Here is a 27008-nt window from a genome sequence, read left to right as displayed (position 1 = left end):
CTTGTGTGGATAGGATGGTTGGTGAGCTTGAGCAAAGATTTTGCAGTGTAGATGCAGGGCTACTAAGAGGCATACAGGCATGCAGTCCTAAGTCTGAGAACTTCTTGAGTGAATCACACTTGAATGAACTTGCAAAACACTACAGCATTGACCTGAAAACAGAGGAGGTTCTGGTGGCCAGAAACTTTCTTGCCCGGAAAACAGAGGCTGGATGTTCACCCAAAGATATGTTGACTGTGCACAACCTCCTTGATTCAGACATGTTTCCCTCTCTGAAATCAACCATCCAAGTTGCCCTAACAGTGCCTGTAAGCAGCTGCTCGTGTGAAAGGTCCTTTAGTGCACTGCGTCGGCTGCACTCCTGGCTACGTCAAACAATGGGTCAGAAAAGACTTCACAGTCTTGCAGTCATGTCAATTGAAAAAGAGGAGCTTCAGCACCTAAATCACAATAGAGTGATAGACGCCTTTGCCACCCTTAAAAACAGACGACATTCTTTGATGCTTCCACCCACCAAGTAACTGCTAATTGTAGCCATGTTATTTTAAAATGATGTACTTTCTGAGAACACAGTGCTCTTTTTTTTGCATACAGTTTTGGCTAATACATGTGGGCTCTTAATGAATAAGAAGCATTGGTTAAATACGGCACTGTAACTATGTGGATTTTTTTCTTTTTGTTGTTGTTAATGCTGTAAACATACAGTACTTCCTGTGTTTGTTGTTGTACTGTGTTAAAAATGTAATGGTGGCCTAAAACATTTGCACAGTAAAGTATCTCTGTTAAATCTGTCCAAAACGTGCAATTTCTCAGTTTTTGTTAGCTGTTTGTGAAATTAAACGTTCGCTCACATTCTGTGCATCTCCTGGGGGCTAAGCCCCCCCTGTCCTTAAAACCTAGTGACGCCCCTGATCCTTACTTCTTCACATAAACACGGACAACGACGTTCCGTTAACTGTTTATTAAGCCACCACGGCACGTGAACAGTGGTAACAACCGAGAGGGAGTTCCCGCCAGAATATTACCCAGAATACCCCGGTGCTTCGTAACTACGGAATCATAGTGAGCCCAAAATACACAACACTATGGTATATGTTAAGTATTAATATATGTGTCAAGTGTTGATATATGATTACGCCCTTACTTTGAAGGTACAACCTGATGACGTCACTACGTTTTTGTGAAGCAACGCGCAGGTCAACTGTCCCGTTGGTCTTTTGTTGTTGGAACCTACTGGACACTTGACAGTAGTCAGTCATGTATTCTAGAGAATAAATACGCCAAAGGCTAAAGAGAATTTATCGATCTGCTTATTCTTCACGATGCCAGAGAAGAGGAGTCACCGCTCAATCCAAGCTTAACAGTATATTTTATTTATTTATATTTGTATAATATATTTGTGTTTATTTTCTCTATTATTTATCATAATTTGCTTTGCTATTGCTGACAATCACAAAAGTAAAAAACGTAAATAATGGAGTGATAAAATAAATTTACAAACCTATGTATGCACAATGTGGTTTACTTTAACCACACTCAACCATGGTCTCATGGCGCACTCTAGTGGACATGGCGGAATTGTGCACTGCATGATCCGCATGCGGCTCGCGAGACGCGCAATAAGTAACATTGAAATAAAGTAATAAAAACAAGACTATACAAGTTTTAAAAAATTGGATGGCCCTGCCGCTGCCTATAAGGTAATTAAATGCTGCCCCCGATTAAGGTCTACATAATCAGGCAATACTGCCCCACAGAGGCTAAACACAGTAACTGCATCTGGAGTAAAACATGTAGCTCAGAACTGGTACTTGCCCTATGCAGGTATCAAGTAAAGTAATGCTTCATTTTACAGGTCCCCAGATTTCATGGTCAGTAGGTGAATTTTTATTCACCTTAATTTTTTTTTTTTTTTTTTTAAATGTTTTAATTACAACCAAATAATTATATGATTATATTTTATTTTCCAAGAAGCAGTTGATAAATTGCTGGTTATTTTATATCATAAAAAGGCTCACGTGCAAAATGAAGAGCATAGTTAAGCATGCAGAATAGTATAATATACATAAGAGGTATGATAATAGAATAGTTAAACATGCAGAATAGCATAATATACATACTAGGTATAATAATGCAAAAGTTAAATGTGCATAATAGTATAACCGGCTATTTCTAATAGCGACCACTATGGACAACAACAACAGAGGAAAAAGTTAATTAAAAATAAAAAATGATCTTGCCATTATCAGATTCAGAGAGAGAAGTGCCCCTGTCAGGTCAAAGGTCAACGGGCTGCTGGCCCTCTGGCTAAAGCGCTGTCTACGCGTCCTTCTGGGTGTTGACAGCTCTCAGGGCCTCGTCCTCCGGGGCTGAGCGTCCACACACTCGTCCACATTGGTCTCCAGCGTCCGCCTGGGGCCTGGAGCCACCTCGACCGCCCTGTACTCCACCTCACTCTCCCCCTGCCCTCCCGGTCGCCCCGGAGACGTTACCGTACGGCACACCATCATCTACTGCCATGGAGGACAGCGCGATGTCTGAACAAACAGAACATAAGAAAATGAGAAAACAACACGGGAAGTAAAGTTTGTGTTTAACAGTTGACCCAAAGAGACACTTGGTACATCGAGGTCTTGAGGTTTTCTTCTTCTTTAGTGCCCAGTAGTCTCCCAATGCTACTAGGAGCAGCAGCACCACTGTCAGAGAACGAGCGATGAACGGGATGAGCCCTGTCACGAAGAAAACTAGGGCACGGAGGACAAACATTTATGAATACATAGTGATATCATATATGCATATATAAATATGTAGGTCTGCTTTCCATTCATAAGATATAAGATATAGTTCCTCACCTTGAATGGTTAAATAACATTTTGTATATGCTAATTGCTCCCCATCTGCATTATGTAATTCCATTGAGTATTCACCAGTGTCTTTCATGTTGACGTCCTTTATAGTAAATATTCCAGTACTGACATTAAATGAATATCTCCGGTTTGTTGTCTCACTGTGGTTGTCAACAATAACATTGTTTTTCTTCAGTCTGTACAAATCATCTTGTGAGGTCTTAGTAGGCAGCAGGACCTCCACGGTTCCCCCCAGATAGCCAGAGCACTGGGTCGTGATGTGTGGCTGTGTGGCATCGCAGAAGGTCTTCACACCTGGAGGTTTACAGAGGACAATAAAACATCACAGGAGATATATCTCACTGAGATACACAGACCACCTCTCACTATTGCTGTAAGAACAGTCTTATTACCATTACTATAAGAGGGGTGGACATTTTGAATACAATGGGTGCCATTTCAGAGAGGAACATTATACTCATATACTTTAAAGGTTGAAACATTTAATATTTCATTAAATTTTGGATTTGATTGACATAATATCCATATGATTGTCATGAAAATACCCTACCCTACCCCGAATACTCTTCATAATATGTGGTAATACTTTTGTGTTTTGCAATTACAAAGGTGAATTTACATTGTGGGAAAATCACAAAGCAAAAGGCAGAGTAATTATTAATGATATTCAACAGTAAATGGAATAAATGTATCCAGAATTAACATACGATAAAAAATAAATTGGTTTAACTCATCAAATGTTGAAAACTCAGGTTGAGTTCAAAGAGTCAACAATAATTTTGGGCAGGTGTGTTTGAGCACATTATATCAGTCTAAACATTGGTATACTCCAGATGTCGCCGACCGTCTTCACTGTGCCAAATATCCCGCTGCTTCAGGTTTTCCTTTGTAGGCGCGATGAGAGGAGGAGTGGGCAATCCGCTGTCAGTGCGTGTGCATGTGTCACTGATACACGCGTTGGTTCAATAAGTGGTAGTGTACCCGCGCACCATTGGCATGTATGCGCGCTTATCTCTGTGTGCGTGTGTGAACGAGAATGACAGGGAGAAAGAGTGCTATGCGGAGATGAATGAACGGAACGATATTTATATTTCAAAATCGCGTAAAAAAAAATAAATAAAATAAAAGCATTTAAACTCTTGCAGTGGTTTAAAATATTTGTGCCGCTCGAAGTGGATTCTGTGGCGCTGCGCCGCACATTGGTCTATGTATGGGAAACACAAACCCTATGAGAGAAAATGGTGATCGGTCATGTGATGAATCAACTGCTAGTGAATCCAATTCTTGAACTCCGGGCGGGGTAACTTGGACGCGTTATTTAGGAGCGTAAAACGCGTCTAACGCGCTGCTTTAGCACGTGTAACGCATCAACGTGCCTAAACCAATGGTTCCCTATGCAAAAATACCGATTTTCAACGCCTCTAACGCATGTAACGCGTTCAGTGTGGCCGTACCTTTACGTAGCTGCCGCGGCTATCGCCGTCCGGCTTAAACCCCGCTCTACCATAAGGGTACTGTCGCTGGTTGAAACGCGAGCCGTAACGGAGCTGTCCCGCACCTAAAGGTACGGCCACACTGAACGCGTTACGCGCCAAAGATTAACGCTTGATCATTGTGTGTCACAAAAATGGTTCAACGCGCCTAACGCGCCTTGAACCATGCGTAAAACGCGTCTTCGGGGTCTCTGTCTCAAAACTCTTTGGATTCTCAGTCGTTTAAGACGCTGCTGTTTTTGGCTTTGGTTTCTACAAACTCGCCGGTGTGTTGGCTGGTCAGCCAGAGCTGCTTGTTACTTAACGAGGACAGCTCCTTCACGCTGCTTAGACCTAATCCTGGTTCCTCCACAGGAACATCCAGAGTTATTTTCGGTCAAGGGATATTGTGCTTAAGGCTTTTCACCTAGTGAGGCAGACTTGCACTTCCTATGCCTGGTGTGGGCACTGGCTATGTATGTGAAACGCTCAGCCAGGTTCCATTCTACACAACAGTTGATGTGTTATAGTGCCGCTGCCAAGGGCCGCAACACCCCACTCTACACAGGGTGTGGAAGCTTCGACGGCTCAACTCAAGGTTGTTTCGGTGGTGGACATGTGTGCGGTTGTGTCATGATCTTCCCCCGTCCATTTTGATCAGTTATTACATGTTAGACATGTCCAGGGGATCGAGTCTGTGTTTGCGTTGGGGGGCCCCTTCTAGGGCTTGGATATCGGTTTGTTCACTGGCAAGCTAAGACTTTTTTATCGATTTGTTAAGCCAATTGAGCTGCTCTTTTCATTGTTACTCCTGCCAGTTTCTTCCTACCGCTTCTCGTTGTGAGGCAGACGTCTGAGGGGGCGTTGTTGCTCGCCGCAGTTGGTGGTTTGGGTTTTCCTAGCTATGCACAAAGCGGTAACGGACGTAGGAGAAGCAATATTGCTATGCATCACCCATTTTTTAATGGATTCTATGAAATACGGGTTGAGCCAGAGGTCACAGACTCGCTCTATTCTATTGATCATCGTTTTGTGTGTTCTGAGGAGAATTTAAAGTTTTAAATTTGGCACCTCCTCAGCTTATTGAGTCTAATGTGCCATGTGACAAGTCTTTTTTGACTTGGGACCAGCAGTACATGATCAGGCTCTGCTGTAACTTCACCTTAGCCCTAAGTTGAAGGGCTAAGGGGAAGCCTAGACAGTGTAGCCTACATAAATAGAATGATAGTTATGTTACTATAACTCTAGTTCTATGATTGTAGGTGTCACCGTCTAGTTTCCTAGATGCTGTTCCCTCCGATTCCTGAAAGAATAGCGTGGAGGACAAACTCTGCTGTGCGACGCCTTATATACACTGTGCCATGGGGAATGTGGGCGGTGTCCACGTTGATTGGTGCATTGCTGACATTTCAGTGCAAACTGTAACGTGGGATGGTGCAGGTTAAGGTTATGGTCTGAAAGCAATAGCTACGGTAAGCATGAAGTCACGGTAAGCAACATGTAGGATTCTCATTTAACATGTAGGAGACTGTTTAGTTACTCGTAAAAGAGCGGAGGAGCACACGCACTTCTTCATGTTCAAAATTAATTTAAAACTGTTATAAAACTGACTGTTACAACCCGAGTGCGAGCACAGGACGAGCCCATAAGGCAAAGCCTAGACGGCTACGAGTACAATCATATAACTAGAGTTATAATAACATGAATATAGATTGGCAGAGTACCCGTTAATTGCCAAACAATTAAAGAAGCTGTACCCTGATCTTGTTGAGTGGGACTGTTGCAATCATTGGCTAGAGCTTGCTGTTTGATACACAGTTAAAGAGGCAACAGGATTAAGTTAGTCGTTCCAAACTCTGAACGCTTCAAACGCTAGGCAGCACTCTAGCCTCATCTCCATAGGACGCGACTCGCAAGGAAGTGTTCGAGCAAGGCTGCAGCCTTCACATTAGGGTTGGATTTAGTGATTCGTTTCCATGATTCAGTTCGCCAAGAGGAGTCGTTCGCGAATCGTTCAGTCGAGTTGCCGGTAGTGGTGAATCGAATCATGGAATGCAAGGCTCTCAGACTCAGCGCATCCCTCGTTCTCATTCTCAAACGTCAACATTAAAACTTTAACCAAACGCAGCAAGATGGGGGTGTAGTTGATTATTGGATGTTTAACATATCAGCAAGATAATAGACTTGATTTAGCAATGATGGTGGGGGTCCCGGGTGTTTTAGGCTCTCATAAACAGAACCCTGTGCAGCCCAAGACTAAATCTAGCTGCCAAAATTAACACAGCCTTCAAAACGAGAGCTGGTTACTTGTGAAAAATGCATTAAACTAATCAGAAAATGTGGTTATATACTATAGACCCTATAGTATCTGTGGTATAAAGGCTGGTACGAATTTCTAATTACAAATATGCACACTTATAGACCGTTGCGATTCCCATTGAAAGGAATGGCACGGTGACTAGTCTTCACAACAGAGCTGGTAGGTTGTAAAAAATTGTAATGTGTATTGTAATGACCTCGCCGGTGACATGACGATGTCCAGTCATGTGTACTTGAAGGAACTTTAATGCAACAAACCGGGTCACTGAAAACCCGTAACCAACGGCAAAAATCCACACTAACAACAACCGGTTACCCGGGCAACCCCCCAACCCGGGCCCCCACCCTCCTGTTCTCCCAAGGCCCTCCCCCAGCTGACCTGATGATTCGCCCCCCACACTGATTGACAAGAAGAACATCCAATGCATGCACAGAGAACAACTGGCATAACAGACAACAAAATACAATGCAACACTAAATAAGAACAACTTTCCATTTGTTCACTTGCTTTAATTAACGACAGCAGTGAAATGACAATAACCAAACATGTCACGAGCAGCTGAAAGTGCCGGCAGGTTTACATCTAACAGAGTCATTAACTTCCTGTTCCGCTATGTGCAACAACATAGAGGTCCGTAGTGCAACAACATAGAGGACCGTAGTGCAATATTCCCTATCTCCCCCTGAGCCTTTAACACTCTAGCACAAAGGCTGATAGAGATAAAAGAAAAACAGCATCGAACGAACGGTCGTATGCACTTTGTGCCATAAAAACGAGCGGAAAGTCCAACATGAACACAACGCCCACAGAACCCATTAAAGACTACCCCACAGCAAAGTCCTTATGCCAGGCAGGCACACTGGTCTTTCTGGTGGACCGGAGCAGGCCTGCCGCCGGCGACACGTCGGGTGGCGGTGGGAGAGGGGTCACAGGGGCCACAGAGGCCGGCGGCAGCGTACGAAGCACGCCCTGGGCCGGCACCACCTGCACGATAGAGGAGGGCTGCGTCCCGCGCCGGGGAGAGCCTGCAGGTGGCAGCGCTGGTGGCGGAGTGGGCCCTGACTCCGTCATGGGCCTTACTTGGCCGCTCGCAAGACCAGGCAGCTGCGGCATCGCATTAAGTGCTGGTACAGCGACACGAGACGCCAGATCATCAAAGATCGAACGAGGTGGGGGCCGGTCGCTGTGGACCGGGTAGAACTTGCGCAGGAATCTTCGGTTCCGAGCTGAGACCCTGCCCGACCCGTCAATCTTGACCACATACTGATCGTGCTGGCGCACCTCAACGACACTGCCCGTCCTGTCCCACTTGTTAGGGTGAGGCCCTGTCTGGTTCTGTACGCGGACAGAGTCCCCCACCTCGAGAGGTAGGAGGCGTTTGATGTGCTCCGCCCAAGTGCCAGCTGTGCGGAAGTGGCGTTTGCGGAGGGCCTCCTCCCTCGCCGTCAGCGTCTCACGCCACATCACGTGCGGCCTGTACCTCCCGGGGGGAATCGGGATGAAGTCGCGGATGGGCCGGCCGAAGACACACATCGCCGGGGATAGCTTCGTGTCAGGGTCCGGCGTATTACGGTATTGGAGTATCGCCCTCTGCACAGCGTCGGTGTCGAGTTCGCCCTTCGGGCCTGTATAGTCAGTGATGAGACGCTTCATCGTCTTCACCCCGATCTCTGCGCGGCAGTTGCTGTGGGGGAAGGCCACCAATGAGAGGCGAGGGTGCACGCCCCATCTGTGAAGGAAAGACCTGGTCTCGGCGGAGGTGAACTCTGGGCCCCCGTCCGATGCAAGCTCTTCCGGAGTCCTGTACGTGGCAAAGGCACGGCGTAGTTGGCATATGAGGTCCGCGGCACCACCCGTCGACCTCGAGATGATCGGCCAATTCGAGTAGCGGTCAACTATCACAAGATAGTGTACACCCCTGTGCATGAAAAAGTCTGAACACACAGCCTGGAAGGGGTAAATGGCCATGACAGGCGGGGTCGGCGGCGGCGGCTGAGAGGGCGCCATCCGGTGGCAGTGTTCACAGCCATTCCGAGTGGCGCAGATGTAAGCCGACATGCCTGGCCAGAACACGGACGATTCCGCGCGGGCGGTCATCATGGAGACGCCTTGGTGGGCAGCGTGCAGGGCGCTCAGCACTTCGCCACGGAGCGAGGGTGGTATGACTACCCTATCCTTGTACAGGACCACCCCGTCAGCTGATGTGATGTCCTCGCGGTACTGATGGAAGCCACGAATCGCCACCGGCATCCCAGCCCTTGACTCGGGGAAGCCGTCTGCTGCCATCTCCTCCAACGCGCGCATATCGTCGCTGCTGCTCATGGACTCCCTGACGCGGTCCCATGTCACGGACTGCAGCGATTCAAGCCCCACAGCACACCAGGCCAGGTCACCTTCCTCAACATCCTCGGCCCTCGGCCCTGCCCACCGTATCAGAGACAGCACATCAGTGTGTGTGCTGGGTGAGAGGTGGGCCACCATGGCGGCATTGTCGTCCGGAAGATCCATGGGCGACGGACACGGTGTGCCGACCGGCCTGCACGACATGGCATCTGCAGCCCTGTTCTTCATTCCGGGGACATGTATGATGCGGAAACGATAGCGCAGGGTCTTCTCCTTGAGGTTCCTGAGACGGGGGTTGGGCACATCGTCAAGTGCCCTGTCGCCAAGGAGTTTGAGCAGTGGCTTGTGGTCGACCGCAACAATCAGGTCCCTGCAGCCCAACACGAAGTAGCGCGCTTTGTCCAAGGCGTCAGCGACTGCGAGCGCCTCGCCCTCTACAGGCGCATATCTGGATTCTGCCGCGTGCGTGAATCTGCTGCCAACCAGGGTCACCTTCCATCCATCAGCACAGCAGAAGGGCCTGACCGGCGCGCCCTGACAGAGCTTCTGGAACAGCCAGAAGCCAACGCCCTCTTTTGACCAGTCCATGGCGAGGCATGTCGGCTTGGACTTGTCAAAGATGCGGACGCCGCGCTTGATCTCCTGGACGATCTCCTCCTTTGATTCGCGGAAAACGCTCTCCAATTCCGGAGACCACTCGAAGCGTACCCCATGCAGTAGGAGTTTTCGGAACGGTTGCATGCGCTCGGCCATACTGAAGGCGTAGGCCACTTTGTTGACCAGTCCGAACCAGGACCTGACGTCAGTGACATTGCCGGGTCGTGGGAAGTCTCGGATAGCCTCCAGGTTAACGGCTGCATGGCCGTACGTCGGACATGGTGATTGTGAAGCCCGCAAAGTCCACCGAGGGTGCGGCGAAGACAAATTTATCCGGGTTGAGGATGATGCCGTTCCTGCCACAAACGTCCAGCCATTGTGCTGCCTGGAAGTAGCTCTCTTCAATTGTATCAGCCCACAGGAGCGTGTCGTCCACACACTTGGTCTTGTTGCCGATGTCCGCAACCACCTCATCATAGCGCCGTGAGTAACCATCACCTGACGCCACATACCCTTGTGGCGCTGAAAGGTACCGGTAGCGCCCCCATGGTGTGATGAACGTCGTCTTGTGGCGGTCATTTTCTTGCAGCGGGACGCTGTAATAGCCATTCCAGGCGTCGAATACAGTCTTGCATTTCCCACTGGGCACCTGTCTCGCTTGGTGGAAGGGAGATTGCGTGTGGTGGGTCTCACGGAGCGCATGCTTGTTTAGTGCTTGGAAATCGACCGTGCGTCGCGGCTTGCCGTTCTTCTTCGCGCAGATCACCATGCGGTGACACCACGTCACTGGCGTGCCAATGGGCACTTCTTCCAGCACTCCGAGACGAACGTCCTGGTCAAGGCCCGCTTTCACCTCACCTTGCCAGTGTATGGCGACTGGGATGGGGGTGTGGCAGGCGACCGGCGTTGCATTCTCATCGAGCATGAGACGAAGCGGTGGACCAGACATCCTCGGCAAATGCTGGTGGGGACACGTATTGAATGTGATCTGAGCGTATAGTCCAAGTAAGTGTCTCCGTAGAGCTTCCCTGTTAGCCTCCGTGGCCGGCATGGGGAGCGTGGTTGGCCTGGTTGGAGGTTCCGCACGCCGCGGGCAGTCACATGGGTCTGAGGTCGTGAGGTTGACCTCCCTGAGTGTTGGGAACCTGTCTGAGATCATGCCCAGGTCCACACAGGCTGCACGAGACAGGAATATACGGTCTGAGGTGTCAGTCACGTACGCGATCTGGCGTGTCTCCATTCTTCGGGCGTCGCTGCTGTTACCAGCGAACCTGACGACAGCGGCCCCGAGAATCCGTATGCCCTCATTATTCGCGGCCTTCATGGTCATGGATACGGGAATGAGGTCATCTGTGCTCAGGCCCATCTGTTGGGCGACCTTGACGCAGATCAGGCAGCTCTGGCACCCCGTGTCAGCCATAGCAGGCAGAGTCACAGTGCGGGTGCGCTTCCGGAGGTCGAGGCCCAGTGCTTTGTAATCCTCGTTTTCAATCGTGAGTGTGAGGTGGATGTATGGCTGTGAGTTTGACCAGGTCTCAGCTGTTCCAGCCAATGCTATGGACGAGCGCCTGAGTTTCTCCATTTTGGCATTTGGGCGTGGTTCCCTAGGGGCTGCAGCGTGTGTGGTCGCGTGTATGTTCAGCATGGCCACCACCACTGCTGCTTCAGCATGTGTAGCCACATAGTCACACTCCTTGATAGGGCAAGGCACATTCATCCTTGGTCTCACAGTTTTGTATTTTAGTTTCTTTGTTTTCAATGATGCGCTCATATATCTGGGTTCCCGGGCGACGTCACTTGTACATACACTCGTGGTCCGGCCACTCATATGATCGCATTCTTTCGCGACGTCGGAGATGTCTGCTTGGCTTAATCCAGATGTTTGGTTATAAATAAGAACAACTTTCCATTTGTTCACTTGCTTTAATTAACGACAGCAGTGAAATGACAATAACCAAACATGTCACGAGCAGCTGAAAGTGCCGGCAGGTTTACATCTAACAGAGTCATTAACTTCCTGTTCCGCTATGTGCAACAACATCGAGGTCCATAGTGCAACAACATAGAGGACCGTAGTGCAATATTCCCTAAACACATAACACACAAACTCTTTAAATGTCCCAGGGTCGCTACAGTATGACCGACAGTATGACCGTAGTCTGCCAAGGGCAGATAACGTATACATTTTTTTAGTCTTCCGTACGTGGAGGTATGGTGAGCTTGGTCGGTATGGTAACATGCTTAAAAACTGGTTTACCGGAAGTTAACATATCAAAACAATCAACAACCATGATTCTAAACCGTTAGAGTTGTGACGTTCACGAACGAACCAAATCTATTGAACGGCTCTTTAACATGAACGATGGGAACCAAGTCGCAGTGGTGAGCCGTTCTTTTTCTTTTTCGTTCTTTTCTTTTTTTTTCATGGCTGTCACGTTCACAGCATGCGCACATAAGCTCCTCCACCTACTCCACTGAGACCGGGAGCATGCAGAGTGCACTCGTGGTGGAATGTTGATATTCAAATTTCACATGTCAGTCAGAAGCGGGAACACGCGTTGTTTGTTTCACGTGAGTGCGTCCGCGCTGAGGCAGAGTACTGCAACTATGAGCCAAAGAAAGCGCAGCAGCATCTCTTTCTAAAAATATTGTTTCCTAAGATTTGCACTAATTTTGCAAAGGACAGTTCAGGAGTCATCTGCAGTGTTATACTTGAAAGAAACTTGTTTTGTAAATGTTTTTCTATTTTAATATATTTTTTGTTAATTATATTTTTGCATGGAAGTTCATGGTTCATTGCCTGCTTAGTTTTTATTGTGCTACAATTAAAAAGGTGACACATGATGAACAAGTGAAAAGAGATGTATTTACACTTTGACACATTGTATACAAAGATCCAAAATAGTGATCTCAGTGTCAAAGCAGAGGGATATATTACCACCTTGTTGAATGTTTACAATGAATGCAGGTCGGACATTAAAATCTAGTCCACACATGTTAAATTAAATTATAATCAATATTTAAAATATATATAACTCAGATATCCGATGTCTGATTCGGAATAATTCAGATCCAAATCTTACCCTATCATTCCTCCCAGTGATTATTTCCCAGATAAAAAGGGTTACCACTACGCTAGATTCTTAAAAATAAATTAATGAGCCAGTCTTTTGAACGGTTCTTTGAAAATAACGGCTCCTCAAGATCCGGATCCCTTCAAAGAGCCATAAATCCCATCTCTATAAACCATACTGCGTCCAAATCCACTGTCAAACGGATGTTTGCGAAATTATGTGTGTACTGCTTTAAGGCCCAGCTTGCATTGTAGAGAGGTCGTGGTTCAGAAAGGCAACTTCAAACAAATGCATCCAATTTACATTTTCAGATATCGACTTGAAACTTGGCATGGGAAACTTCCCTTTGTAGCCGAGCCTACGTGTTTTTGATGCAATGTTAGAGCTGTTTAAACATCGGAGGTATGCATGTATTTCACTTTGAAATGTATGTCTCTGCCGTCTTTGGCCTTATTGCTATCAATTTAACACCATATAGTCCCACTGTTACCTGGTACATAGGTGCCGAGTTTGCAGCTTTTACCACTTTCGCCACCAAAGGAGTTAATGTGTGGGTGTTTGGTCAAGTTATGGTCACTGCACTACATCCAAAAAGTCTAACCGTATGGGTTGCGGTGTGAAAGATGTTCATCATGACAAATGGTGCATGTATAACGTATAAAGTTTTATCCATACTGCACTTTCCTAGTGGAAATGGAAGCCTGTTGAGTATGTTGCACTTCAAAGGCTTATTTTAGCGCCACCATAGACCTATCCTTTGTATCCCCAACTCATTTTACAAGTTCTTCAAGCCTGCCAATTTTCAGAACCTTTGACCATGTGGTTTTTGAGATATGGCCTATTTTGTCAGGAAAAAATAATAATACTAACGATTACAATAAGGTTCCTACGGATTTCGTAGGACCCCTTATAATACTAACGAAAACAATAGGGTTCCTACGGATTTCGTAGGACCCAATTTATCCAGAATTAACATATGATAAAAACTAAATTGGTTTAACCCTACAAATGTCGAAAAGCAACTCCTTATGTTCAAACAAATAACCACAAAACTATAGTTGAATAATTTACACAAAATACATAAAGATTTAAAACAGTAATAATGCCATAAAGATCTCACCATCAGCCACACCAATTAGTAACAGCATCACAGCCCCCATGTTGAGCATCTCAACCTCAGTGTGGTCTCAGTGGAGTCCAGGACTTGATAACAGGAACACACACCCCAGCCTATATGAGACACACATGTCATCGCAAAAGTGGAAGTGGTGCAACCGCTGAGCAAACTTTATTCTCACCCCAACTGAACTAAAAGGGCCAATACCTTAGTAGGATGAAGACAGTAAACAGTACTGTGATACTGTACATCTAAGATTCAATAATTATTAGTAGAAAGAAATGAGGTAAGAAATTTTGTATTCATGTTAAAATTCTCCAATTAATTCTCCTATCACTCCCTGGACCCCAGCAGCTGATAGTGATTATAATGATTCTGTAACGTGAGCGTTTGGCTGAACCCAAGTGCACAGACTGGCGAAGAGCGTGGAACAGTGTCAATCGTTTATTCGGATTCAGGATCGGCAGGCAGAATAGTCAGACAGGCGGGGATCAGGAGCAGACAGGATAGTCGGACAGGCGGGGATCAGGAACCGGCAGAATAGTCAGACAGGCGGGGGTCAGGAGCAGGCATGATAGTCGGACAGGCGGGGATCAGGAACCGGCAGAATAGTCAGACAGGCGGGGATCAGGAGCAGGCAGGATAGTCAGACAGGCGAGGATCAGGAGCAGGCAGGATAGTCAGACAGGCGAGGATCAGAGAGCAGGCAGGATAGGTGGTAGGTCAGGATTCGAATCGCGGGAAAGCACTGTGAAACACAAGAGACAATCTGGCAGGGAATGTTTGGGAGGAAAGGACTGATATAGGGGAAACACAGGTGAAGGTGGTTGGGTTAATTGGGAGTGATCAGGGTGGCAGGCAGGTGAATGGGAAAACCAGGGGCGGATCATGATAGATTCTCAATCACTTTCACCAAATGCATTCTACCTGCCCGCCTGCACTGTCCCTCATCAGCCCATAGGGGAAGCTGAGCTTCTCCTGGACCTCCACAATATATTCATATTTATTCATGAATGTGTGTGATTATCATTGATCACTGTGCCATACTTTTTATACTATACCCTATAATACCTGGTTCCCTGTCAGCGATGGCACTGCTCCTTATAGTAGCATCGGGAATCTACTGTGCAATAAAAACGATGATCTCAAAAGGTGCGAGTCCCCTTTGCTGCGTCCTTAACGATGTACACTGAACATTATACAGTATAATGTTGCACTAATGTTACGGTCGAACACTGGAATGGAATGAAACGCAGAACAGAGTTTAGGAGGACATTCTGAAGGCGATACCTCAACACTTACAGTCATTATTTTTATTGTTCTAATCTCTAATTTCCTCATTTGCTCTTCCTCTCCATTCGTGCCTCTCCCCTCTCCGCAGACACCACAGAAGCGGAAGATGTAACCTACGCAGACGTCTCTGTGCTCCAGCGTCAGGGGTAGCGGAGAGAGCAGGGGGAGAGTGAGGTGGAGTACAGGGTGGTCAGGGTGGCTCCAGGCCCCAGGCGGACGCTGGAGACCAATGTGGACGAGTGTGTGGACGCTCAGCCCCGGAGGACGAGGCCCTGAGAGCTGTCAAAACCCAGAAGGACGCGTAGACAGCGCTTTAGCCAGAGGGCCAGCAGCCCGTTGACCTTTGACCTGCCAGGGACACTTCTCTCTCTGCATCTGAAAGGCCACTTCGTTGAACTCCTGTTTTGAAAATGTTTGTATTTTTTATTTTATTATTAATATTATTTGCTTCTTCCTCTGTTGTTCTTGTCCATAGTCCATAAAATGTTGCTTAAAAACTGATACCAGCATATAATTATGATAGCTTGAGTCTTGAAAGCACTGTTCTGCATACCATTATTATAACTAGTATTTATTTAATACTATTCTGCATGTGTAACTATTATATTATATAACTAGCATGTATATTATACTATTCTGCATGTGTATTCTGCATCAACTGTTATATTGTTATTATTATTATATTACTTTTGTGTTCTTTTTGCAAATCTATGCAAATTGACGTATGTAAATACCTTACATCCTCCCCCCCACACACAGACACTCATCTATTACATAGTTACATACTTTCTCTAATAAACATGCAAAATTGAAAATAAAAGAGACAATCTCATAGAATATGGATCTTTGTGAACTAAAAGAGAACAGAAACATTTAAGTTATTTGTAACTTAAATAGTTGGAACCTCTGCAGATAGAGTCAAGGCCATTTCATGGGAACCAATGAGATGAGGCAAACACTTGAGCTATGTTTGCTTCTCTGCCATCTCTAACTTCCCCCTTATGGCTCAGATTGCCCTGATAACACAAACCCTGACAACTACATGTAGACTTATAGGCAATGATCAACCAACAAAGAGTGAAACACATTGCAGCACATTGGCAGTGAAAACATGACAGAGATACTAGGTTCATTTTCTAGTTTTTACATTAGCGTACTCATTTAGCAAATGCTTTTATCTAAAGTGATGTAGATTATCATTCATGAGTAGGGTGATAAGGCATCTTGCAGTGGAATTTGAACCCTGAACCTTTGGGCTGGGAGTCCAACACCATGACCTCCACACTGCCCAAGGATGTGTCGAACCCTCGCCTGACCGACTGCCCTCCTGTTGCTGAACCCTCTTCTGTCAGACTGCCCTCCTGTTGCTGAACCCTCTCCTGTCAGACTGCCCTCCTGTTGCTGAACCCTCTCCTGTCAGACTGCCCTCCTGTTGCTGAACCCTCTCCTGTCAGACTGCCCTCCTGTTGCTGAACCCTCTCCTGTCAGACTGCCCTCCTGCTGCTGAACCCTCGCCTGACCGACTGCCCTCCTGTTGCTGAACCCTCTCCTGTTAAATTGCCCTCCGCCATGAAGCCCCTCACCCCGTTCCCCGCCTTATTTGTTGCCCTCAGTAAATTCCCTAATAATTAACCCTCTGTGTCATTGTCTCTCTGTGTCTAGCATTTGGGTCCAGTCGCTCCACTGCCCCATAACAAATTTCTTAGTATTAAGAAATTATTGGCCCTTTTTCTTCAGTTGTGATGAGAATAAAGCTTGCTCTGCGGTTGTACCACTTCCTCTTTTGCAATGACATGTGTGTCTCATATAGGCTGGGTTGTGTGTTCCTGTGAACAGACTCAAGTCCTGGACTCCACTGAGACCACTGAGGTCGAGATGCTCAACATGGGGGCCGTGCTGCTGTTACTAATTGGTGTGGCTGATGGTGAGATATTTATGGCATTATAACTGTTTTAAATCTTCAATGTATTTATGTCATTTTTGTCAGCTATGGTATTCTAGTTATGGTTTAAACATAAATAGTTGTTTTTCAATATTTGTTGGGTTCAAACAATTATTTTGGTCATACTTTTATTTGGAGTAAATTGAGTTTATTTATTTTCGAATTTTAGATCTATTATTAGGGTGGGTACTAACCCACAACGTGAGGCTTTTCATTTTATGAAATCATATGTATATGATGACATTTAAATCAAATAAAAAATAATAAAATAACGTATGTTTCAGCATCTACATTTAGTAGTACAATGTCTGCTCTCTGCAATGGTTCATGTTTTAATCAAAATTCCATCCCTCTTTAGTAATAGTAATAAGAGAGTTATTATACAGTAAGAGGTAGTCTCTGCATCTCAGTAAGATATATCTCCTGTGTTTTATTCTCCTCCGTAAACCTCCAGGTGTGGAGACCTTCTGCAACGCCACACAGCCACACATCACGACCCAGTGCTTCGGCACTCTGGGAGGAACCGTGGAGGTCCTGCTGCCTACTAAGACCTCACAAGATGATATCTACACACTGAAGAAAAACAATGTCCCGATTTTATCAGACCGCAGCCAGACAACAAACATTCGATATTCATTTAATGTCAGCACTGGAATGTTTGCTATAAAGGAATTCAACAGGGCAGACAAGGGTACATACTCAATAGAAGTTCATGATCACAATGGATTGGAAATATCAATCATACGATTTCACTTATCCATTCAAAGTGAGTTAATATACAAATTCCATCAATCGTAACCGATCAATAGTAAGTGCGTTTAACCAGGGCCGGAGTGGGACCCCTTTTCAGCCCTGGGGTTTCAGGCCCGTTCCGGCCCCCTGCGCCCCCCCCCCCCCCCCCCCCCCCCCCCCCCCCCCCCCTGCGCCGGGAGGGCGGGGTGTTGCTCATCGCGTGACCTAAATACAACGGCAAATGGGTACTGGTCGCATTTATTTATTTATTTTGGGCTCCGTGGCCAAAAATAAATTAATAAATAAAAATAACAATTGAACACCGGCACTCGCGGCCCAAAAGTCAGACCGGCCCACCGGGAATTGTCCCGGTCCTCACGACCACCCCCTCCGGGCCTGCGTTTAACATGCTGTGTTTCTGTTTTCAATAGATATATTGCACTTATTGTTTTTATTTTAAAAAGTAGATTTGAGTATTTTGCAAGTAATCACAGTGAACAATTTACACTACAACAAATGGTAGTGGAATTGTTAACAGATAGTTATAGAAATAGCTGCTGAAAGGCCATATTTGGAAATGCAATACTGCCCATAGTGGCTAAACTCAGTAACTGCAGTTTGTGTAATATACAATATTTCCATTTTCCATTTCCCTCTTATAGTAATAGTTACAAGAGAGTTAGTAGTAGAGTAAATAGTGTAGTCTGTGAATCTGAGTGAGATATATCTCCTCTTTTGTTTTACTCTCTCTTCTATAAACCTCCAGGTGTGAAGACCTTCTGCAACGCCACACAGCCACACATCACGACCGAGTGCTTCGGCTCTCTGGGAGGAACCGTGGAGGTCCAGCTGCCTACTCACTCCCCACATGAGCATTCCTACACACTGAAGAAAAACAAGGTCCCGATAGTTGAGGGCGAAATCAAGATAACAGACACCCGATATTCATTTAATGTCAGTACTGGCGTCTTTACCATAGAGGACCTCAAGAAGACAGACTATGATGCCTATTCAATTGCAGCACATAATGGAATTGAAATAGCAACCAAACTTTTATCCATTCAGGGTGAGTAACTATATCAATATTACACGTTTGGTACGTGGTGGTCTAATTATTGTTAACAGGATTACAGATCAGATTGAAACAGCAGATTAAACTCCAGTCATGAAGGATTATTTAGATTGTGTGTACTTTGATTTACAGGAAAACCATGGTGAATTTATATAAATCAAATCTAACAATATAAAAAAAAAAAATGTGTCAACATTCAACATTTAGTTGTACAATGTCGCCTCCCTGCAATGGCACATGTGTTATTCATTATAAAAGTGAGAGTAGATCTTATTCTCCTCTGTAAACCTCCAGGTGTGGAGACCTTCTGCGACGCCACACAGCCACACATCACGACCCAGTGCTTCGGCACTCTGGGAGGAACCGTGGAGGTCCTGCTGCCTGATAAGACCTCACGAGGCCATCGCTACGTACTGAAGAAAAACAATGTTCCCACAACAAAAAACACTCGCTGTTCATTTAATAGGGACACCAAAATATTCATGATAATGGACATCAACGCGTCAGACGGGGGTACATACTCAATGGAAGTACGGAATGAGACTGGAACTCGAGTTGCAAATGCCAACTTTTATTTATCCATTCAAGGTGAGTAACAACATTTCATTAACATTTGATTCGTGGTCTAACTATTCATGAACAGAATACAGATTAGAGGAAAACAGCAGGTTCGACACCATTAAGGATTATTCGTACAGATTAAGTATATTTTCATTTACATTAAAGTCATATAGAAATTATCTAAATAAAATCAAACAATAATAAATATTGTATTTTTCAAAATTCAACCTTTATTAGTAAAATGTTCTGCAATAGTTCATATGTTATTCAAAATGTTCATCCCTGTTACAGGACTAGTAAGAGATGTATTGTAGTAAAAGTGAGAGTAGATCTGTGAATCTCAGAGAGATATATCTCGTTTGATGTTTTATTCTCCTCTGTAAACCCCCAGGAGTGAAGACCTTCTGCGACGCCACAGAGCCACACATCACGACCCAGTGCTCCGGCTCTCTGGGAGGAACCGTGAAGGTCCTGCTGCCTACTAAGACCTCACAAGATGATATCTACAAACTGAAGAAAAACAATGTCCCGATTGTAAAGTACAAAAGTCTGATAAAAAACGTTGATTATTCATTTAACGTCAGCACAGGAATATTTGCCATAAACGACGTCAACAGGACAGAGGATGATACATATTCAATTGAAGCACATAATAGAAATGGAATTGATTTATCAAACAAACAATTTCATTTATCCATTCAAGGTGAGTAGCTTCATAATTTATCAATATTTCGGTAACATTTGATGCTTCAGTTTATTATTGGTAAACAAGATTACAGATAAGAGCAAAACAGCAGGTTCAACATCAGTTATTAAGGATAATTAAGACATTAACCTCATTAACCTCTCAGGCTCCATGTTAACATGATCGGTAAACTCACATGCTATACTGTACTTTATGAATGTTTCTAAGGCCTTTTCTAGGTACTCTTTAAACAGTCCCTCTGCCGATTTATTATTAATGCTGTCAACATTTGATGTAAAGAGGGGGCTCTTGCTACTGCCCAATTTGTGTATGTCGGTAAAAATATGTCAAGTACAGTAAACACTAGTTAGTCAGGGAGTAGGAGCAGATAATTCTAATTATATGAAGTTAAGTTTCTATGAGGGAATAACAGAAGGTTTCTGTTCAGTCAAACTGTGAGACTCACCTCCTCAGTCGGTTTCCCTTAGCCCCGGTCTCCTCTCTCAACCTGTCCCGGGAGTGTCTGTCCCGGGGACAGCAGAGGGTGTCCTGCTCTGCCGGGGGGGACGGACTCCACTACAGCTGGAGTCTAGACGGACTCCCGCTGAACGACCCGCGTCTCCTCTCCGGACCCCGTAGCGCTAGTGACGTCACTCTGGAGCCGGGCCGGTCGGGACTGCTCACCTGCTCGGTCCGCAACAACGTGAGCCACGCCGCGGCTAACATCACCTTGTCTGTGTGTGACGGTGAGTGAAAACACAACGAGGGAAATGAATGAATGGAGCTTGGATTCAGTAGCAGTTGATTCATCCCATGACCGGTCACCATCGTCTATCTAGTGGCGTCCCCAAGGGAGGGCAAGAGGGGCCGCGGCCGCCCTAATACAATCTCTCCCCCAATCAATGAACTCCTTCATTGAAAACGGTATTAGTCTTTTTAACGAAAAGGACAACAACCTATTTGAAAAACAATGAATTGCCTAACACATATGTATACACAGATACATTAACATGGGGAACTCATAATGTTAACTATGCCGCCTAACAATGACGATGCTACCCTCCACGCTGCCATGCAGATCACCCTTAGTGTGTGTGTGTTGATGGCTGGATTAACCTGTTGCACATTGATTACTCAGTATGCAACAGGTGTGCAGCCTTTCCCAGCACCAGAGTCCAATCATTCTGAGTTGGGCGAGGTGGGGCTTCTTAAACCATCCATCATCCTCTCACACTCCACATATCGGTACTAGTCTATTCCCATCAGATGATTATCGACATTAACTGGAATATAACAAACCAAAGTCCATCAGTATGTGATTCCCTTAACTCTCATGTTAACATAGCTTTCAGCCAGCCGATAAACTACAACAGCATAGTAGAATCCCTGATATTAGTTATGGATTTTGGTTTAGGTGGGAAACCAAACGCTATTCAGTGTCTCTTCACCCCTATGAAACCTTTCTGGGGACAAGTTGAATAACCTGTGACTAACTTCCTCTTTCCTTCGTCCCAGACCGCATCCCTTTCATCGCTCGTTCTCTGACAGTGGTGCTGCTGCTCCTAGTAGCATTGGGAGTCTACTGGGCACTAAAGAAGAAGAAAACCTTGAGGTACCAAGTGTCTCTTTGGGTCAACTGTTAAACATAAACCTTTCCTCCCGTGTTGTTTTCTCATTTTCTTCATGTTCTGTTTGTTCAGACATTGCGCTGTCCTCCATGGCAGTAGATGATGATGTGCCGTACGGTAACGTCTCCGGGGCGACCGGGAGGTCAGGGGGAGAGTGAGGTGGAGTACAGGGCGGTCGAGGTGGCTCCAGGCCCCAGGCGGACGCTGGAGACCAATGTGGACGAGTGTGTGGACGCTCAGCCCCGGAGGACGAGGCCCTGAGAGCTGTCAACACCCAGAAGGACGCGTAGACAGCGCTTTAGCCAGAGGGCCAGCAGCCCGTTGACCTTTGACCTGACAGGGGCACTTCTCTCTCTGAATCTGATAATGGCAAGATCATTTTTTATTATTAATTAACTTTTTCCTCTGTTGTTGTTGTCCATAATGGTCGCTATTAGAAATAGCCGGTTATACTATTATGCACATTTAACTTTTGCATTATCATACCTAGCATTTATATTACACTATTCTGCATGTTTAACTATGCTCTTTATTTTGCACCTTTTTATGATATAAAATAAACAGCTATTTATCAACTGCTTCTTGGCAAATAGAATATAACCATATAATAATTTGGTTGTAATTAAAACATTTAAATAAAAGAAATTATCTCCTACTGACAATGAAATCTGGGTACCTGTAAAATGAAGCATTACTTTACTTGATACCTGTGTAGGGCAAGTACCAGTTCTGAGCTACATGTTTTACTCCAGATGCAGTTACTGTGTTTAGCCTCTGTGGGGCAGTATTGCCTGATTATGTAGACCTTAATCGGGGAAGGATTTAATTACCTTATAGGCAGGGGCAGGGCCATCCAATTTTTTAATACTTGTATAGTCTTGTTTTTATTACTGTATTTCAATGTTACTCATATCGCGTGTCGCGAGCCGCATGCGGATCATGCAGTGCACTATTCCGCCATGTCCACTAGAGTGCGCCATGAGACCATGGTTGAGTGTGGTTAAAGTAAAGTTTGTGATTGTCAGCAATAGCAAAGCAAATTATGATAAGTAATAGAGAAAATAAACACAAATATACTATACAAATATAAATAAATACAATATAACATAGCCTACCAATTTTTAGAACTAGTATTTAAGGATCAATCATTCAACATGACTAATTGTACGGAACCACAAAAAAATCAGCATTGTTACATTTTTCAAACACAATCTTAACAAGTTTAATTGAAACAAAACATCACCGTCACTTTAATGTACACAACGTAACGAAGATTAAATAACATACACAACGTAACGAACATTAAATAACGTACACAACGTAACATAGAACTACACAACGTAATGTTGCATGCAGATATTCACGTTTGCCTTTCGCAATGAATTCAATGAAAACAGACATTGAACTTGTGAGATCAGCGGTGCGTTCAGAATCGGGGAACATAGCGACGATTTTTAGACAACGTTCTAAACGTTTGTTTTAAACTGTAAACAAATTGTAACCAAACAAATGGCAACAAGAAAAGGCCATTGTATTAGCTGCAGCCTACGTGATAATTGACGAATTTACAGAAGGTCTAGATATTGTCGATCTCGCAGAAGGTATACTGCAGACAAGGAATTCGGACGGTTCAAGAATAGAGGGCTACACCACCGCGGTTGTGCCCACTTACTTCAATGTCACGTTCAGATCACATTTTAGGATGCACAAGACATCAGTTGAAGTAAGGGTGTAGATATGCTATATGAAACGATTTATCTATTGCTTTATGTGTAGGAAAGGAATAAATGTTAATCTCCATCTGGGAGCACTTCTCTTGCAGTCCGTGATCCATGTCTGCTTGCGGAGAACTACCTCTTGAAAGTTTGCCTATGTTGGCGAACGTTTGAAGACGTCGGCACAGGACATGTTTCAAATCGTTCACGAGTGTTCGCCTATGTTTGCGACTTTGAACGCACTCAGGATAGTCTCAGAAATTTACAGTTGTTGTACTTTTATTAAATGTTTTATTAATATTCAAAAGTAAACAATGTAACATCGAGTAGCGACACTGAAATGACCCAGTGAGATTATATTATATTATATTATTATTCTGTGTTGTGTTGATTATCTGACTTTATAACCAGACCACATTTCATGTCCCGTTTAGTCGAACTACTGACATCTGGATCACGTAGCAAGTTGTTAGAAACAAGATAGAAACAAAAATAATAAGATTTAAATTATGAAATGAATAATGGCCTTTTTGTAATGTTCAATTATGATCTGCATCCTCCACCCCATGTCCCTCCTAGGCCGCCATACAACCAACACACAAACACAAACATCCCTTAAACGTGGAACACAACGTCCCAATCGTTGCCCATCTGAAACGTAGATCGATCCCGCATCCCGCAATGTCTTGCGATATTGATTATCCCCTCCCCCCTTCCGACTGTTTTAACATCGTCAACGTCGACAAACTCTCCCAGGTAAGACGTTCTGTCTATATACCAGAGGCGGAGTGGCCATCGGGACGATCGGGAGGTTTCCCGGTGGGCCGTTCCACTTTGAAATGTATTTTGGGCCGCGGTGCGGGGGCATCCCCTAGTGGTGGGAGCCCCACACTGCGCCCAGTGCCAACTTGCTGTTGTATTTAGGACACGCGGATGAGCAAACGCAAATGAGCAATCACGAAACGGTGAGATGTCAACTGGAATTGGAAACAGTAAAACAAGGGTAAAATGAATGAGTGCCTTTCAATTGTGTGTGAATGTGTATAATGCGTAATGTGTGTAATTGCATCAATTCACATGGCTGGAACCGTAAGAATGTTAATAGAACACAAAAGATTAAGTACTATTCTTTAAAAAAATAGTAGGTATATTTCATACAGACATGCATCCAAGCAAGTTACACATGCAGAATAGTGTAAAATACTAGTTATAATGAAATAAAGTTACACATGCAGAATTGTATAAATTACATTGTAGTTATAATATGTCAAGAGTTACACATGCAGAATAGTGCTTTCAGGAATCAAGCTATCACAATTATATGATGGTTTCAGTTTCTATCCATGACAGAGGAAGCCACCATGGAACGGCTTCATGGACATAAATTTAAACATAACAACGGCCGAATAAACAGTAACATTTTCATAACAGGACTTCAACAAAGTGGCCTTTCAGATGCAGAGAGAGAAGTGTCCCTGGCAGGTCACAGGTCAACGGGCTGCTGGCCCTCTGGCTAAAGCGCTGTCTACGCGTCCTTCTGGGTGTTGTCACTCCGCCTCTGGTTTATAGACAGAACGTCTTACCTGGGAGAGTTTGTCGACGTTGACGCTGTTAAAACAGTTGGAAGGGGGGAGGGGGGATATCAATATCGCAAGACATTGCGGGATGCGGGATCGATCTTGCCGTTGTCTTTCAACTCGCGCGTGCGTGCGTGCGTGTGTGTGTGTGTGTGCGGTGTCCTACGCTGCCTTTTTCTTGAAAAGTCTGCGTCGCGTGCACGTGTGTTCGTGCAGCGTCAACTACTACACCTACAACTCGTGCGACGGGCCGGGCCTGTGCGGCTACGACCTCCACGAGGGCGGGACGGTGGCCTGGGACCAGGGCGGCAAGTACTCCACCCACCTGTACACCCAGAGGGTCCGCCGGATCCTGGCCGCGCACGCCCCGCTGGGCCCCCCTCCTCACCTACCTGTCCTTCCAGGCGGTGCACACGCCCCTGCAGTGCCCCCGGCGCTACGTCGACCCGTACCGGGACATGGGCAACGTGCCGCGCCGCAGGTACGCCGGCATGGTGTCGGCGGTGGACGAGGCGGTGCGCAGCGTCACCTACGCCCTCCGCAAGTACGGCTTCTACCAGAACAGCGTGGTGGTCTTCTCCACGGACGGGGGGCAGCAACTGGCCGCTGAGGGGCCGCAAGGGCACCTACTGGGAGGGCGGGGTCCGGGGGCTGGGCGTCGTCCACAGCCCCCTGCCGCGGCGCAAGAGGAGGGTGAGCGCGGCCCTGGGGCACATCAGCGACTGGTACCCCACGCTGCCTCAGCCGCCGAGGGGCTGGACGGCTTCGACATGCGGCCGGCCGTCAGCGAGGGCCGGGAGGCGCCGCTCCGGGAGGTCCTGCACAACATCGACCCGCTGTTCAGCCCCACGCGGGGGGGCTCGCTGCGGGGGGCTTCGGCATCAGGGACACGGCGGTCCAGGCGTCCATCCGCCCCTGGGACCGGAAGCTGCTCCCCGGGGACCCCGGCTACGGGGACCGGACGCCGCCGCCCGTGCCTCCCAGCTTCCCCGGCGGCTGGTGGGGGCCGGAGCGCCACTTGCCACTCTTCCTTCAGGAGACTCAACAGCAGGGTGATGTCCAATAGGATATGAGAACGGGCGGCCGGCCGACGCCGGACATGTTGACGCTAGAGGGGCCCTCACACCGCCCAGACTGAAACCAACGGCCAACGGCCTTCGTCAGACCACTCCGTTGCGTACGTTCTGTGATCGCGCGAGACGCAATAAGTCTCCTTAACATCGGGTGGCGCTAGTCTCGTGGCGCTTGTCCGACCCTCCCACACACCCCGCTGATTCGCTGACCAATCAGGAGTTTCCAATGGCTCCAACACTCGGACCGCCAACACTCTCAGACTTCGCATGTTGAATCGGACCAGACACCGTCCGCGCGGTTCCAGAAGCTTCCAACACCGCTGAACACACCGAAAAGATCGGTCCCGAACTCGTCTGAGTCTCCTCAAACGTTTCAGATGGCCAACGGTTGGGCCGGTGTGTTCCACGCTTATGGGATGTTTGTGTTTGTGTGTTGGTTGTATGGCGGCCTAGGAGGGACATGGGGTGGAGGATACAGAGCATCTATATGATATGGAGGATGTTTATTTTGTTGCTGGAGATTTCTTGTGTAAAGTATTTTGAAAACTTACCATGATTTTGTTTGAACCCATATCATGACTTTTTCAATAAAACAGAAATCGGAAACAGGCCATTATTCATTTTATAATTTAAATCTTTTTATTTTTGTTTCTATCTAGTTTCTAACACCTTGCACCGTGATCCAGAGCTCAGTAGTTTGACTAAACGGGACATGAACTGTGGTCAGGTTATAAAGTCAGATAATCAACACAACACTGAATTAAGGGTCATTTCCGTCTCGCTACTCCATTCACCAACAGGGACGGAAGGAGAGCAAGTGTCTGGAATGAATGGTTTCAAGATGTGACATTGTTTTCTTTCGAATATTAATATCATTTTTTATTAAAAAAGTACAACAACTGTAGATCTCTGAGACTATCCTGATCTCACAAGTTCAAGT

The 27008-nt window shown here is 46.0% G+C and overlaps 1 protein-coding gene and 1 long non-coding RNA gene across 3 annotated transcripts; one reads left to right on the top strand and one right to left on the bottom strand.

Moving 5' to 3' along the window:
* Positions 1-2000: 2000 nt before the first annotated feature.
* On the bottom strand, positions 2001-13869 carry LOC307081961. Of its 2 annotated transcripts, none has more exons than XR_013812177.1 (3): positions 13794-13869; positions 2625-3161; positions 2001-2537 (listed from the first exon to the last, which is right to left on the bottom strand). It is a non-coding gene; the product is annotated as an uncharacterized lncRNA (long non-coding RNA). The 2 variants fall into 2 exon arrangements; XR_013812178.1 differs by having other exon boundaries at positions 2853-3161.
* Positions 13870-16934: 3065 nt separating this feature from the next.
* LOC307081151 (uncharacterized protein) lies at positions 16935-22284 on the top strand. Its single transcript, XM_079744206.1, has 8 exons — positions 16935-17007; positions 17480-17791; positions 18524-18823; positions 19124-19417; positions 19782-20093; positions 20564-20821; positions 21591-21687; positions 21776-22284. The coding sequence occupies exons 1-8, from the start codon at positions 16959-16961 to the stop codon at positions 21804-21806; spliced, it is 1653 nt and encodes a 550-aa protein (XP_079600332.1). The 5' UTR covers positions 16935-16958; the 3' UTR covers positions 21807-22284.
* Positions 22285-27008: the final 4724 nt, after the last annotated feature.

Source organism: Pollachius pollachius (genome assembly GCF_949987615.1).
Source record: "Pollachius pollachius genome assembly, chromosome: 10".
NCBI lineage: Eukaryota > Metazoa > Chordata > Actinopteri > Gadiformes > Gadidae > Pollachius > Pollachius pollachius.
The sequence above is the reverse complement of the archived record's forward strand: the minus strand, read 5'-3'. Positions and strand labels throughout refer to the sequence as shown.

Bases quoted from the DNA above. Each gene is read 5' to 3' on its own strand.
- LOC307081151 (XM_079744206.1), top strand. From the start codon at position 16,959: ATGCTCAACATGGGGGCCGTGCTGCTGTTACTAATTGGTGTGGCTGAT. The intron at 18,824-19,123 runs GTGAGTAACTAT...GTAAACCTCCAG, and splicing joins CAAACTTTTATCCATTCAGG to GTGTGGAGACCTTCTGCGAC. The intron at 20,822-21,590 runs GTGAGTGAAAAC...CCTTCGTCCCAG, and splicing joins CACCTTGTCTGTGTGTGACG to ACCGCATCCCTTTCATCGCT.